The sequence below is a fragment of the Jatropha curcas genome, chromosome 5, assembly GCF_041381405.1.
Source record: "Jatropha curcas cultivar XTBG-Jc1 chromosome 5, XTBG_Jcur_1.0, whole genome shotgun sequence".
In the NCBI taxonomy this organism is placed as follows: domain Eukaryota; kingdom Viridiplantae; phylum Streptophyta; class Magnoliopsida; order Malpighiales; family Euphorbiaceae; genus Jatropha; species Jatropha curcas.
This window is the reverse complement of record NC_143155.1, coordinates 7,957,465-7,974,043: the sequence shown is the minus strand read 5'-3', so window position 1 is coordinate 7,974,043 and position 16,579 is coordinate 7,957,465. Positions and strand designations below refer to the sequence as shown.

The 16,579-nt window shown below is 35.7% G+C and overlaps 1 protein-coding gene across 1 annotated transcript; it reads left to right on the top strand.

The window, feature by feature from the left end:
• The first annotated feature begins 229 nt into the window (after positions 1-229).
• Positions 230-1,814, top strand: LOC105646470 (F-box/kelch-repeat protein At3g23880). The gene has a single exon (XM_012232330.3). It carries the CDS (start codon positions 340-342, stop codon positions 1,567-1,569), a length of 1,230 nt encoding a protein of 409 aa, XP_012087720.1. The 5' UTR covers positions 230-339; the 3' UTR covers positions 1,570-1,814.
• Positions 1,815-16,579: the final 14,765 nt, after the last annotated feature.

Sequence of the window (16,579 nt, the reverse complement as noted above, 5' to 3'; positions counted from 1 at the left end):
TTTTTTTTTAAAAAAATATTATAACTTGTGTATTTAGCAATTAATCGCCAAAAAAGAAAAGTACACACTAAAAGCTTTTATACTAAAAAAGAGAACTATAAAATGGGCTAATTCCATGTCCGAGACTGATCGGCATTTTCTTTTATGGGCTGAGAGGCCCAAGAAAAAATATAGGCAGGAGATGGTTGTTTCATCTGTTAAAAAATATTTCAATACATTTTCTTTTTCTGAACCCTAGCAAAAACCTCTCTTTCCCTTAAAAAAATAAAAAGATAAAAAAAAGAAAAACAAGTATAGTCTTTCTTATATATACCAACAGAAACCGCGGTGATTGTCTCTATGAAGTGTAAGCGACGATCAATGGCTAACAATTCTACAGCAGATTCTCATTCTCTTCGTGATGATATCGTCAAAGACATCCTCTCCAGATTGCCTATCAAATCCATTAAACGATTTGAATCAGTGTCCAAAGGCTGGTATTTTCTATTTAACTCTCATGAGTTTATTTCGACTCATTTGCGTACTTCTTCTCTCCGGCCGTTTCTTTTGGTTCGCCAGTTTCACAATCCCACTGGGTCTAAGTTTTCCTTGTGTTTGATTGATGGTAACACCTCATATGAAATAAGAATTCCATTTCTGGGTTGTTTATATCGGTTTCCTAAGATTGTTGGCTCTTGCAATGGTCTTATTTGTCTTGATATCTCCCCTTGCTATGCTTTTGGTTTTGTTTTATGGAATATTACGACTAAGCAATATAAGTTTCTCCCTAGACCAAGAATCAATGATGCCCATAAACCTATATGGATGGTGGCAACTGGGTTTGGGTATAATCGCCGAGATAATGATTATAAACTGGTGAGGATTGTTAATTTTCATTGTAAAGACGATGATTCGCCTGCTGTGATAGCTGAAGTATACTCCTGGCGTACTGGATCGTGGAAATTGATGGGTGGAAACGTGGTTGAGGAAAATTTTGGTTATTGTGTGATTCATGAAGGTCAGCAAGCTGTGAGTATAAATGGGTCTTTGAATTGGTTAGCTAATGGGATTGGGAAATTGGCTAATGAAAAGTTTATAGTGTCCTTTGATATGGTAAGTGAAGAATTTAGAAGAATTGAAATCCCTGATTATGGTTTAAGTGGAATTTGTGCTAAAATTTTAGAATTCAAGGAATCACTGGCTCTGGCAATGTATTCTGCTTTGCCTGTTTATCCTGGATATGCAAGACCGATTAATCGCTTTGATTTGTGGGTATTCAATGATGGAGAAGATTACGGTGCTGATGGTCATGGTGTTTCAGTTAATAAGAAGTGTTGGAGTAGAATTCATGGAATGGAATTTAGTTCCTCTGGTGTTAGTACCCCAATTGGAGTTTACAATAATTCTGAATTGCTGGTGAAACGCGTGGAAGCACATGGTGTGACTCTGTCTTTCTTTGATCTCTATAATCTAAGCATCAAGCACATGCCATTTTGTGGTCCTGATTATACCTGTGAATTCTCCAGTTATGTGAACAGTTTGGTTCCAGTATCAAATCCAGGGTATGATGTAGTAGAAGTACAAGACTGAGAGATGAGAGTTTGGACTCGTAATTAGGTTCAATACTTTTGCTTAGGAATTTACGATATTGTGTTAGTAAGTACTGGTAGTAAGTACTAGTCTTTTTTACTTTTGACCAGTTCATAGCTTATGAATTGAACCAATTGGAGTCCAGTATAGCTGCTTATGTTTATATATTGCTAGCCATGGTGCAGTTTGAATACTCTTTTTGTCATTTTGGGTTTATATATTTTATGCAATTATTGCTTTGGGCACTTCTTTGTTCTGGTTGATTTATTTTGCTGTGGGAACTTGAATTTGACCCCTTGGTCATCATATTTTGAATTCTTTGTTTTCATTTAATTGACAAAAGGGGATGGGGACTGGACGATTGGCAATTACACTCTCTGAATGATTGCCTTGTTGATATTCTTAATGTTAGTTATGGCTAATGAGCCACTGAGCACTGCTATCAATGGATCAAGTTCTGTGGTTTCAAATTTGTACTGTTTAACTAGATGTCTTTGTGGATGAACTCAGCTCACATTGCATTTTGCTCCACCTCTTCTTCCAAACTCAATTATGGAAACTTGAGATGCATATGATTTTAGTTCATGATTACAGAAACAGATTGCACTTAACAGTTTCATTCACACAAGTGAGGTGAGGTTTTGGGTTATCGAACGTGCGTGTATCCATATCCATAGTATAGCAGCAACTAACGATAAGACCATTTCTCTCTTTATCAACAATTAAAACCTATGACAACGTTTGTGTTTATTTATCTAGTTAGCATGGATTGTAGAGTTAGAAAAAGAGTTTGAGTGAAGAGAAAACAGAAGTTTTGCTAAGAGTAGAGCTTTTTATCTTATTTTTATATTATCCAAATTTCTTAGTTTCTAAAAAATTTCAGTTGTAAATTTTTTTTTTATTAAATGTGTGTGTACGGACAAGAAGATTGTATAATCGCAATCCAAACCATATGACCCTAACCAACACCATGGCATGTATAGTTAGGGCATAGACAAGTTTAAATTAATCAAAGTCCAACACAATCAAAAAGGATGAGTACAATAAACTCATCTTTTAATTTTTTTTTCTTTTTTTTTTCAGAATTAAGAGGTGTAATCCTTTTTGATTGTAGAGCATAATAGCTTTTGTTCTCCCAGCAAGTGTGCTTAGAAAATCGGACCGAATTGGCCTGTCGAACCACTTAATTGGCGAATCAGTTTATAGTCTGGTTCGATTTAGCTTGATTTGTTACAGCAAATTAAATAATTCTAAAAAATAACTATAAATTCTTCATTATAAACTAAATAGATCGAGTGGTTAAGATATAAAAAATTATTTTAAGAGGTCAAATTTTGAAATCCAGTTACCTGCTTTTGTGAAAAATTTCATAACATTATAAGGTCTGAAATTTCTTATTCTATAACTAACATTAATTATCTTTTATTTAATAAAATAATAAAAAATTACCACACAAATATTTTTATATTTTATGTGATTTAGGAATGATTTAAACATTATTAGATGATGAATTGTTTGAAAAATAATTATACATTTATAATTAAATTATTACCCTTCACTATAAAATTATTTATGAGTATATTTTATCAATTTTTTTTATAAATAATTATAACAAATTAAAAAATAAAAATCCAGTTGAAAAAGGTTGATCCGTTCCAACTGCAGCTTATTAAGCCGATTCCATATCCGGTCGATTTTAAAAATATTACTTCTTATTTCAATAGTATTGCATTCTGAACTTTACCTTCAATTTATCATGCACATCAATTTTATTTTTTGAAACTATAATGTGTTTTGCCACATTGGAAAGTTAGAGAGTATGACCCCTTGATTTTTATATAAGGTATCATAAATAATGTAACCGTTTTATCGAGCTATTTGGAGTGCTTTGCATTAGTTGCCCACCATCTCTCTTCCTAACTACTATATTTCTCTCTCTTCTTTGTCAAAAACTATTACCCTTTTAAAAAAATCGTGATAGTTGCAAAAAAAATAAAGTTGACGTGCATGAAGAAAATCATGATGGTTGTAAAAAAAAAAAAATTTAAGGTATATAGGATGAATTGCAAAGTTTAAAGTACCCGTAGAAAATAATAAAATTCACGAGTGAATTTATATATTAAGGCAATTAAAAAATTTAAAATAGACAACTTAATAACTTAATACAAATTTATAATATAAATTACAAAAATATATTTAGACATATTCCAAGCCTTCAATAGCTTAAATCCCTAATTAACATGTAAAAGTTGTATAGTTTTGAGGCTTTCAAGTACGGTTATAATGGATCAAGATGACAAAAGGCTTTCAAATAGGGATATGAAAATTATATGTATAAAATGGTGGAGCCTATAAACAGTGTAACCTCTAATCACTTTTTTTTTTTTTTTTTTTTTTTTTTTTTTTTTTTTTTGAGAAGAAAATGAAAATTCATTAATTAATCAAAGCATCCAGCATAACAAAAGATTGAACATGAGTTGGAAGAACATTCCAAACTTTAAAACAAGCTTCTAAACAAGCCACCTTAACCAAGCAATGAGCAGTCTTGTTAGCATGTCGACAAACCCAAGCAATTCCAATAACATTTGCTTGTGAGAAAAGCTCCTTACAGTTGGCAACCAAGGCCCCAAATTCAAACATATCAGAAGTAGAATCTTGAATAGCAATAACTATTTCCTGCGCATCAACCTCCAACATAACTGGACCAAGCTGCTGATGTTTCAACCAAGATGATACCTCCCTCAGACCCAAAACTTCAGCAAAACGTGGGGACCGGATTCCTGGGATAAAACCAGAAACTGCAGTCACTACATTGACTAAAATTATTTCTAAACACTGCTGCAAACCCCGCCCCATTACCATCTTGATTAACTGCAGCATATAGATTACCCTTAACCACTCCATGGATTGGGGCCTGCCACAACTCAGAAGTACGAATTGTGTTACCATGAGCCTCCCTCAACCGTGCTGCAGCTCTCCAATCCATCAAAAGTTTGCTGCCAAATTACAAATGACCAAAGCATCAACCTGCACGTGCCGCCAAATATGTTTATTTCTAAAATACCATTTGTACCAAAGCAAAATACTCACTTTAGCTAGTTTTTCAAGTGATACAACCTTCGATACACCCAAAAACTAGTCACTAAAATCAATAAAAGGCATATTCAACTGGTGCAACCCATAAAAAGACAGACATGCAGATGCAGAAGAACACAACGCCAAAGCATGAATCAAAGATTCTGGCAACCCACAAACGTCACAATCTGCACAAACATTTTCTCCCATGAACTATTTATGTCAATGGATTAGTTCGATCCAAATGAATACCTTGTTGAATCAGTCTGCATTTTTGTTGGCAGTATATCCCTGCATGCTTGCCATAGGAAGCACTTGACTTTTGGCGGGGCTTCTAATTTCTAAATTAGCTTCCACAACGCCGGGTCACCAACTTGAAACATGCCTAAGCTGTTATTTGCAAGAAGATGGTATCCAGTTTTAACTTCATACTGCTCTTTCTTCGACCAGTGCCATATCACCCAATCTTCCCTGTGTCTCAGACTAATTGGCATGCTTAGAATAATATCTGCTTCTACTGGAGAAAACAGCCCCACACAATATCCTCTTCCCATCGCAAACCACTATCATCAAATAAGTCTGAAACTAGACATTGGTCAAAACCTTCAACATGAACAGAATTAATTTTAAAGGAAGCATCAGAAATTAACCATGGGTCTTTCCAAACCTTAATCTGATTTCCACTATCAATACGCCATCGTATCCCTTTTAACATCAGTTCCTTGGCCTCCAACACACTCCTCCATAGAAAACTGGGATTCGATCCTAAGGATGCACCCATATAATCCCTCGATGGAAAATATTTAAATTTGTAAATCTAAGCAAGAAGAGAATTAGGATTGGAGATCAATCTCCAAGCTTGTTTGCCAAGAAGCGCAATATTAAAAAGATACAAACGATGAACGCCCATGCCTCCATGCATTTTAGAGACGCACATTGGCTCCCACTTAAACCAATGAACACCTTTGTTATCATTTGAGCCTCACCCCCCACCAGAAAGCATTTGGCAATTTATGGAACTCATCACATAAAGAACGATGGAGAAGGAACACTCCCATGCTATATGAAGGAATGGCTTGAGCCACAGCTTTAAGAAGCACCTCCTTACTTTGGACAACAACCTACTCTTCCATCCCTGTACCACCTTCCACATATGATCCCGAAGATAAGAGAAAATTGCCTTCTTTTTCCTTCCAATGAGCGACCGAAGACCAAGATATTTGCTGTGATTAATAGATGAGAACACCCATCAAAGAGTTACAAATATCCTGCCGCAACCTTTGCTCGACATTCATGCTGAAAAAAAAAATCCTAGATTTCTGAAAGTTGACAGCTTGCCCCGAAGCAACCTCATAGCAATGCAAAATTTGTTTAATGGTCTCTACTTCATGAAGGGAAGCATCAAAAAACAAAATGCTATCATTCGCCAAAAATAAATGAGACACGCTTGGAGCTCCTTGCGTCACTCTACAACCATGGATATGCCCTCTAGCTTCCGCTTTCCTCAACAATGTCGATAATCCCTCAGCACAAAGAATGAAAAGGTAAGGAGAAAGGGGTCTCCTTGCCTAATACCCCTTTCCGGGATGATCGGTCCAACCTGAGTCCCGTTATAAACCACGAAATACCGCATAGAAGAAACACATAACAACATCGACTGTACCCATTGGTCATAAAAACCCATACGTCTCATAACTGCCTCCAAATACCCCCAATGGACTCTGTCGTATGCTTTGCTAATATCAATCTTGAGAGCAGCAGACCATCTTCTTCCATTCACTCTCCTTTTCATAGAATGAATTAATTCAAAAGCTATCATAACATTGTCTGTAATAAGACTGCCTGAGACAAAAGCGGATTGTGAATAGGAAATCACCTTCTCTAAAACACATTTCAGCCGATTAGTTAACACCTTCGATAAAATCTTGTAAACACTCTCAGGGCTGGCCACTTTGGGAATTAACACAATATTAGTATCATTTATTGAAGGATGAAATTCACCCTTAGATAGCCAGTCATTACAAGCAGAAATAGCATTCCTACCAACCACACTCCATGCTTTTTGAAAAAAGCAAGGACTCATACCATCGGATCCCGAAGCTTTGTCCGGGTGCATCTGGAATAAGGTTGTTTTATATTCTTTGGCAGAGAATGGATCAGTTAACATAACATTATCATTATCTGTAATAATCGGCCGAATATTCCTTACAACTACGTTAACATCACTAGGTGCTCCTTGGAATAATTCCTGGAAATAATATTCCCCATAGGAGGTTTGCTATCATTCCAATTACCCATGGGATCATGACGCTGTGAAATACCATTCTGCCGTTTTCGGGCTGATGCCGATGCATGAAAAAATTGAATATTAAGATCACCATGCCGAAGCCAGTGTACTTTAGCCCGTTGCTTCCAAAGGGATTCTTCTTGAGCTAAAAGAACATTCAGCTCCTCCCTAACCACTTCCAAATCGCTTTCTGTGGCCATCATCTTCTTGTAATAAATCCAACTTGAGGCGCAACTTATTAATATTTTTCCGGAACCGTAAACTCAAGTTATTCCCCCATTTGCCTAGAGAGATACCTGTATGATGAATAAGGTCAACCACATCTCTGTTAGCGTTCCCCATCCATGCGTCTCTAATAACTTCCAAGAAATCAGTTTCACGTACCCATGCATTTTCAAATCTAAACTAATGTCTTCTTCAACTAGGCGTAGCTTCTGATATAAACAATTGAATAGGTGAATGGTTAGAAGTAGAGGAAACCAAATTCACCAAAGAACAGTCCAAAAATAAATCAGACCAAGACTGTGAAGCAAAAGCTCGGTCTAAACGTTCTTCGATACGAGCCTCTCCTCTTCCTCGACTCCATATCAATGGTTAACCTCCAAGAGGCAATTCTATAATTCGACAATCATCCACAGCTTCACGAAATCCATGGAAAAGAGAGTTTGGATAGTCAGCCCCACCTTTCTTATCATCAATGCTAAGGAGATCGTTAAAATCCCCAATTATCACCCAAGGAGGAGAGGAAGAAGAAGCCAAAGAACGGAGAAGACCCCATGATTCATGACTTCTGCTACGTTCAGGACATCCATAGAAACCCGTCAAATGCCAAAAAGTCACATTATATAGGGAAACTTCCATATCAATAAACTGAGAGAAAGAAAACACCTGAACATAATTTTTAGAGCACCAAAAGAAGCCAAGCCTCCACTACGGCCAGAACAATCAACCGCAAAGCAAGAGTCAAAACTCAAATGCACCCTTATTTCATCAATTCTTTCTTTACTGACCAGAGTTTCAATTAGGAAGAGAAAGTCCGGTTTATGGCTACGAACCAGCGCACGAAGAGCTAAAACTATCCGGGAAATGCCAAGTCCCTGACAGTTCCAATTGAGGCAACTCATTGCTCTCCGCGGACCTGGCTGTCAGGTCCCACCGTTTCAATTTTTTGGGCTTTAACAATATGTAATGAGAAAGAAAGCCCATGTTAACCCCTTCTCCATTAGAAGTTTGCATGTGATCTGCCAAAATGTTATCCAAAAGGCCCAATCTAGGCCTTTTTTTACCCTCAGTAACTTCCAGCTCACAGTTCTCTTCCTCCTCTATGTTACCATCACACAGTCCCATAGTAACTTTAGCACCACTAGAACAAAGTGGGATTAATAAAGAATTTGAAATCACCTCAACTTCCATATTAACATGACCTTTGCCACCATATCCCGAAAAATTTCTTCCCTAACTCAGCACCATCCTTATCTCCGTTCCCATAACCCGAAAATATCGTTGCACCGTTCTGCTCACAAAACCACCGATGGTCCTCCGCTTTTGATGAACCTTGCTGCAATGGATCCTATATCCAACTTCCCCAGCCCCTCTAAGTATTAGATTCATCCATATGGAAAAGTTGCTCACAAAATTGCTCGTTATGTCCAATCTTCACACATATGAAATAAAAAGTGTGGAGTTTCTCATATTTGAAGTTCACGTAACTAATCTCTCTACAAGGATTACGAACCATCTTCCACCTCTTCAATGGCTTATGAATGTCAAGGCACACCCTTATTCTCATAAACTGCCTCCAGCCTGCAATACCATTCTTCACATCATACTCACAAATTGGCCAATGAAATCACCAAGTTGCTTAGCCACTGTCTCAGACATCAAACCTCTTAGTATACTTGAATCCACATTTTCGTAAAGAACAAAGGTACTATAGCCGGATTAGTAACAGGTAGGATCTTTTGCAAAATCAGAAGGTTATTGTTAAAAGTCCAAGGTCCTCCGTTGCATACCCTTTTCACATCCACAACATGGAAAAGTTAGAAAACAAAAAAACCTTAGGTTCACCTCCGTAATACACAATCCCCTCCCTAGCCGCCATATCCTAGCCAAGGTACTCTTCATGGCGGCATAATTGACTATTCGGTCAATCAGTAAATGACCTACTAGACTTAAACTATAATCCTTCATCTCCTTCTCTCCTACTACGAGCTGCACCTTAACTAGAGCATCCTCATCATCGGACACTACAAAAAAAAAAAAAAGCGAAATTGTGACCACTATTTGCGACGACCTGATTTGATCGCACAATTACGACACATTAACGATCGATTGCGATGACATTAGAACTTAGATTAATAAAATACTCAGCAGAGGTGCGATCGATTTGTGACTGAATTAGCAACAAATTTGCAACGAATTGTGATTTGGTCGCAAATTCTCGCACTATTCTTTCCCGCGAGTTTTGTTTTTCTTTGTGACTACGTAGCGACGAGATTGCGACCGATTTGGCAACAGATTAGTGATCAAAGGTGGTGCCGTCACTATTTTTCACAACACAATTTACCGGGAGAATTTGGTGTTCTATTGTGACCAAGTAGCAAGTAATTTGCGATCGATGTTTTGCGACCAACTTGGGTGTTGCAAATTGGTTGCAAAACTAGCATTTACAAAATGACGTCGCCTCAATTAATATTGCGACCAATTTATTAAAGATTGCGATTGATGTGGCGATCGTAAAATTTTAGGGCTTTATAAGCCCTTGGTCGCCATCAGACGCTCCCTCGCCCTCTTTTTTTCCCTCCTTTTCTACTTCTCCCTCTTCTGCCATTGCTATGGGATCGCCGGAGGTCGCGCCATTGCCGTAGAAGTAGCTGCCCACAAGTTAGTTCTTCTTCCTTCTTCTTTCTTTGCTTTCTTTCTTTGTTTCTTATTTATACACTATTTTTTTTTCATTTTCTGTGTTGTCTGCTAATTTTTATTAATTTGTTTATTGGTTTGATTAGTGTGTGATTATATTGGTTGATTGGTTTGATTAGTATTATGGTTATTTTGTGAAATTTTGGTGTTATTTTTAGTAAATTTTTGTGATTATATTAATTAGTATTGTGATTATTTTGTTTTATGTTTCTGTGAATATTGGTTTGATTGGTTTGATTATATTAGTGTATGATTATATTGGTTGATTGGTTTTATTAGTATTGTGGCTATTTTGTGAAATTTTGGTGTTTTTTTTAGTAAAATTTGTGATTATATATATTAGTATTGTGATTATTTTGTTTTATTTTTCTTTTAATATTGGTTTGATTATTTTGTAATTTGTAAATCTTAAAAGCTATATAATTAAATTTTGTATTGTGGTTTGATTAGTATAGAATAGTTTAATTTCTATAGAATAGTTTGATTTGTATTTTGATTAGTTTTATTAGTATAGAATAGTTTTGATTTGTATTTTAATTAGTTTGATTAGTATAGAATAGTTTAATTAAGAATAGTTTAATTTGTATTTTGAGCTATATAATTAAATTTTGAAAATATAAATTTGATTAGTGTATTGAAGATAAACAAAAACTAAGTAGTTGTAATTTTTTTTTTATTTTGAGAAGAAAATAAAAGAAATGTAGAAAAGGGTATGAGTGAGAGAGAGAGAGAGAGAGAGAGAGAGAGAGAGAGAGAGAGAGAGAGAGAGAGAACAATTGCTTATTGTGAAGTGTGAAGCAATGGTGTGCCATTTCAACTTCTAGATAAAATGTAAAAAAATCAATAGTAGTCTAAAAGAAAAGGAAAGAAAATAGGGAGGATAAGTGCATAGTCAATTGAAATATTTTATAAAATCTAGTTTGTGATGATGTATTGAAATTTATTTTTTTGAAATTATTTTATGTTGATTTGTGTTTTCATTTGAGTGGAAATCACATGAATGATGCGTTTGAGTTAGAGGCCTAGTAGTGGCCATTTTGACTTTGGAGAATGTTAGGATGATATAGAAGTGTTTATGCGATTGTTTTTTGACTTGAGATTTGATTATGTTATGCCGAAGTATTGCCGAAATTTTTTTAAAAACTGAATATGAGGAATCGTATACTTACTGATATTATAGTAAGTTTACATATATATAGTTAACCTTAGTTGCACGTTCAGTGTATTTCTCATCCGTATGGAAGAGAATACCTAAATTGTCTAAGTAGGATAGTTTGGAAACATCTGTCGGTAGTCAGAGAATGAAACAACAATCTTATACATATGCACTTATCTGTAATTTTTATTGTATCTCCTTATTGTGTTCTCCGGATGCCATTGTGGAATTAATCAAGCCGCTATGTGCATTTGGAGAACTATAGGGAGATGCCGCTGAAATTCCAGTTGGTGCATAGTGTAAGAAGTTGTTTCGTATTGACTACTTAATAGAGACATTTCTGAATGAGCTAGGTTTGCACCAAATGTAAATGAAACATGACTTTTGGTCTGTTTTAAAGATGATTTAGTACTAATGCAATTATATTATTTCACCTTTATAAACAGAATGTTCATTACGTAAAAAATGCGGACTAATCGAGATTGGATATACCAGAGGTGCGAGGTCAATGAGATATTAAGAAAAGAATTCTTGCAAGGATTGGAATGGTTTATATAGTTTGTAGTTGGTAATCCCAGTTGTATGGATGGTAGTAAGTTGAGGTGTCCATGTAATCATAAGAAGTGTCAAAATAGAGCCTTCTTAGATATCGATACAATTAAACTTCATTTATGCAAAAATGAGTTTGTGGAAAATTATTACGAACGGATACATCATGGTGAATCTTGGGTTTCCAGTGGGTCAGGCCACTCTGTTTCTGTAAGTTCAGAAATTTAGCTTTTGCAATTTGAGTATGATAATCCATGCAATGATATGGTAATCGATGTGGCTAGAGTAGAATTCCATTGGGACATTATGGAGGAATTGCCAAACAATGCATCACAATAATTATTTGACATGCTAAATGCAGCTAACAGTAAACTGTGACTGGATGCAAGAATCATTCAGTTCTATTTGTAGTAGAACGATTACTGCACATGAAATCAGAGCACCATTTTTCAGAAGGGTGTTATGATGATTTTGTGCAATTATCAAAAGAAATGTTGTCTGAAGGCCATTAGATGGTGGATAATTTTTATTGGAAAAAAAATTTAGTTCGAGGATTAGGACTACCGGTGGAAAAGATTGATTGTTGTCAAAATAATTGTATGATATACTGGGGTTTTGACTCCGAATTAAGAGTATGCAAGCTTTCTAATCTTCCAAGATATTAAAGGCGGGGTCAAGCGACTGGTAAAGTACAGAGAGAGAAGGCTTTCAAGAAGAAGATGATTATTTCCCTCTTGTTCCTCGCCTTCAAAGGTTATATGCATCTAAGGCGATAGCTGAACATATGAGATGGCATGCTTTGCATGAATATGAGAATGGTATAATGACTCATCCGTCAGACTCCGAAGCTTGGAAACAATTTGATAACAATCATCCTAGGTTTGCTGCTGAGATGAGAAATGTGATTGGGGCTTTATACTGATGGGTTTCAGCCATTTGGCCAATCAGGACAACAATATTTATCATGGCCTGTCATTGTCACACCATATAATCTACCACCCCTTAATGTGTATGAAAGAGGAATAAATGTTTTTGTGTGTTATTGTACCTGGCCCTAATAATCCGAAATACAAAATTGATGTGTTTTTGTAATCTTTGATTGCGGAACTTATTGATTTATGGGCGTATGGGGTTGAAACGTTTGATATTTCGGCCAATCAGAATTTCATAATGCGAGCTGCTTTGCTTTGGACTATCAGTGATTTTCCAGCATTTGGAATGTTATCTGGGTGGAATGTAACGTCCCATTTTTCTATGTCTGACATAGTAAGTTGTGACATCCTATTGAATCGAGTCGTTGCTTAGAGTCGAGTCGGGCTGATCCAAAACCCGGTTCGAGCCATTAGAGTCCAGAGTGGGGTAGAATGGGATGTAACTGAAATAAGGAAAAGAAGTGGACTTACTTGAAGGAAACAAAAAGATCAAAGTATAAGGATTAGGACGTACTTGCACTAAAAGATAAAGCTTAGGTATTAAGTTGTAACATATTGACACTTGAGGTACCATTTGGTAATTTTACACACAAAATCATGATATTTTTGGATTCTACCCGAGACTTCCATTTCACTTTCCCATTTTTCATCTTTATCTTCTTCATCTCCTTCATCATCTTCATCTCCTTCATCTACTTCCTTTACCTTACTTCACCTTCCTTTCTCCATCAGTTTTCATGGGATTCAAGCCTTACATTCAACTTCTATTCTATCCAAGTAAGTAAACCTTCTTAAATTTCATACTTGAATCATTTGGTGATATTTTTAGAGTATTCATAAGAATTCTTATGTATAGGAGAGGTGAGCTCAAAGGTAGAAGGAAGCTAAAAAGAAGAGCTCAAGCTTTTTGGAGTGAAGGTGTGCTATCTCTTTTAATTTAATTAATTTGCTTGCATGAAAATTTGTGTGGTGTGTTGATAATGAGAAGATATGTTGCTTAATGTTGAGTAAGAAGACTGAAAATGGTGAAAAAGCATAAGATGAAATGAATAAATGAAGTAGATATTGAGTTCATGCTGAAACAGGTTTTGCTGGAAAAGTAACCAGTAACTTCACCATGATTTTGACCCTATTTAATGATAGAATTAGGAAGTGGCATAGAAGAGTTATTTGTTCCTCTATGTGTTAGCTTTCAATGGGTTTTTGAATCACCCAAATCGGAGTTATAAATTGAGAGATATGACCAAAATAGTACAGACTGCGCAGGCTGGAAAACACGATGCGCGCTCTCGAATTTCATGTCGAGGTCGCGAATTGTGCCTGTAAACTCTCTGACTCTCATTTTGTGCTTCTCGCGCTTGCGAATTTCATTGCGCGCTCGCGAATCTCACCTGTAAACTCACTGACCCTCATGTGTGCTTCTCGCGCTCGCGACTTTTCATGGCGCGCTCGCGACATGTGTTTTGATGCTCATTTGGACCTCTTTTTCTATGTAATTGTATTCCTTTGCTCAACTTATATGCCACCAATCATTTTAAAATAAAAAGACAAAATGAACACATGTATAAACACAAAATGCAAGCATGCAAATAATGTGAAACTAACATGACACAAGTTGCCCACTTGGCGAGGCTATCAGCATACAGGTAAGCAGTATGACTTATGAAATTATGAAGCAGTTAATATGCTTTTGTTTTATATATTGATATACCACTAATATGCTCCATTGAGGTTAGGTAGAAACCACTTAGATAAGGCTATGTCGTGACATAGGATAGTAGATCTGCACCCCATACAGTTTGGTACTCCGGCTACATGCCGTTGAGTGGATATGATTATATAATGACCATAGCAGCCCAGTCATACAATATTCATCCAGTTTCATACAGTTCTTCTTATCACTTTGGTTTCACTATAACCTTATGGAACTATACAGTTATATTGACTACAAATTGCATAATCATATAGTATAATGAGCAGCAAGTATGAGAATGAAAGTATCATGATATGTGTGCTTACATTCCATATGTGAGTACATGTTTATTTCTACATATGTATGTGTTTATATGTTTCTTTATTCGTTGCGATATTCACTAAGTTTTAATAAAAGTTGCAGAATTCATACAGCATAAAGAACATCAGGTAAGATCATGAAAGTATAATGCTATATATGCTTACAAGTTTATTTATTTAATTCTTAAGGAGCCATACAGTTATGAGATTTTATTAATCATAACTTATATGATGTGACTAAAAAGTGCATAAGTCATACAGCATAATGAACAGCAAGTAAGACAATGAAACTATACTGTTATGTATTCTTACATGTTTATTGATTTCATTCATACAACATAATGAGCAGCAGGTAAGATCATGATAGTATCATGATATGTGTGATTAAAGGTTCATGTAAAGGAGTTATGAGATAATTAGAACTAAATTATTTATGGTATGAATTAGAAGTTTATTCTTTGCTATAAAGATACATTGATGTTGAAATTTACTGAATCTATGATTTTCAATGCTTTTATGAAATGTGTATTTTAAGTTAGTTGCCATCGCACTTTGTTAAGTATGTGAATTATGAGCACCACTGAGTTTTATACTCAGTGCGTCGATTTTTATCACGCGTAGGTTGAAGATCGTGGTTGCTACTTGAAGACTTGAAGAGTACTATCAAAGCAGAAGTGACTAATTTGGGAGTAGTAGATTGAGAGTTGTATAATTAAGAATTATGGCATGTATAATTATTACATTTGTTAGAGCTTATGTAATTGGAAATATAAGTGAAGCATGTAATTATTTTGGCGTAAGTATTTGGAGATAAGAATAATACTTATGAAATGATTGAATATGAAATATTTTACTATAGTTGGTATGATTAGTTCATGAAGACTTGATATATATATAATGAATGCAATTAATTGCTGGATATTAAATGCTATTGAGGATTTATAAAGTTATGAAAATATATATAAAGTGTTATTGTGTTATGATGATTAATAAGAGATATTGGAAGTTTGGAGTTTAATTGGGAGTGTTTTGTATTCATATTTAGCATACAGGATGATATCAGCATGACAGGACATAAGTTCAACCAGATTGTAGCGTCTCAGCTTGGTTCATTTGGGTTAACGGGTGGACCGGGAAGGGATGTTACAGGCAAATTGGCTTGTCTTCATTGCATGGAAAACACATGCATTTACACTAAAAAATGGAGGTAAACAATGTTCGTTTGATTGTCATTGCAAATTCTTACCAGAATCTCACCCTTGGAGGCGGAATAGATAATGCTTTACAAAGAACACGAATATTACTGATCCCTCTCCACCTGTGAAGTCTGAAGCTAAAATATTATAAGAAATTAAAGATCTGGGGCTTATGAAAGTTATAGAGTTAGGTGCAAAAGAGGTAAATGGTAGAATTGGCCGGAATAGCGGATGGAAAAAGTGAAGCATCTTCTGGGATTTGCCATACTGGAGTTCATTTCTTATCCGTCATAACCTTGATGTGATGCACATAGAAAAAGATGTGTTTGAAAATCTGTTCAACAATATCATGAATATTGAGGGGAAATCCAAGGATAATGCAAAAGCGAGAGCAGACATGAAGGAAATTTGTCGTCGACCAGAACTTGAACAATCTGTAGGTACTGGAAAGTTCCAAAAGCATGTTATTCTTTAGATAAACCCCAAAGGCAAGTATTCTGTGAGTGGGTCCAGTCATTGAGGTTTCTAGATGGATACGTATCAAATATGGGTAGATGTGTCGACACGAGGAAATACAGATTGCTTGGCATGAAAAGCCGTGATTGTCATGTTTTCATGCGAAGATTGATTACTGTGGTATTCCGGGAATTATTGCTCGGGAAAATTTAGGGAGCAATGATAGAGTTGAGTCTCTTTTTCAAGAAATTGACCATGACTGTTATCCAATGCAATGATATGGACCGATTAGCGTCAGAAATCCCAATAGTGATATGCAAATTGGAGCGAATTTTCCTAGCTGGCTTCTTTGATTCTATGGAGCATTTGCTGGTTCATGTGCCCTATGAATGTTGTATAGCATGACTGGTACAATATAAATGGATGT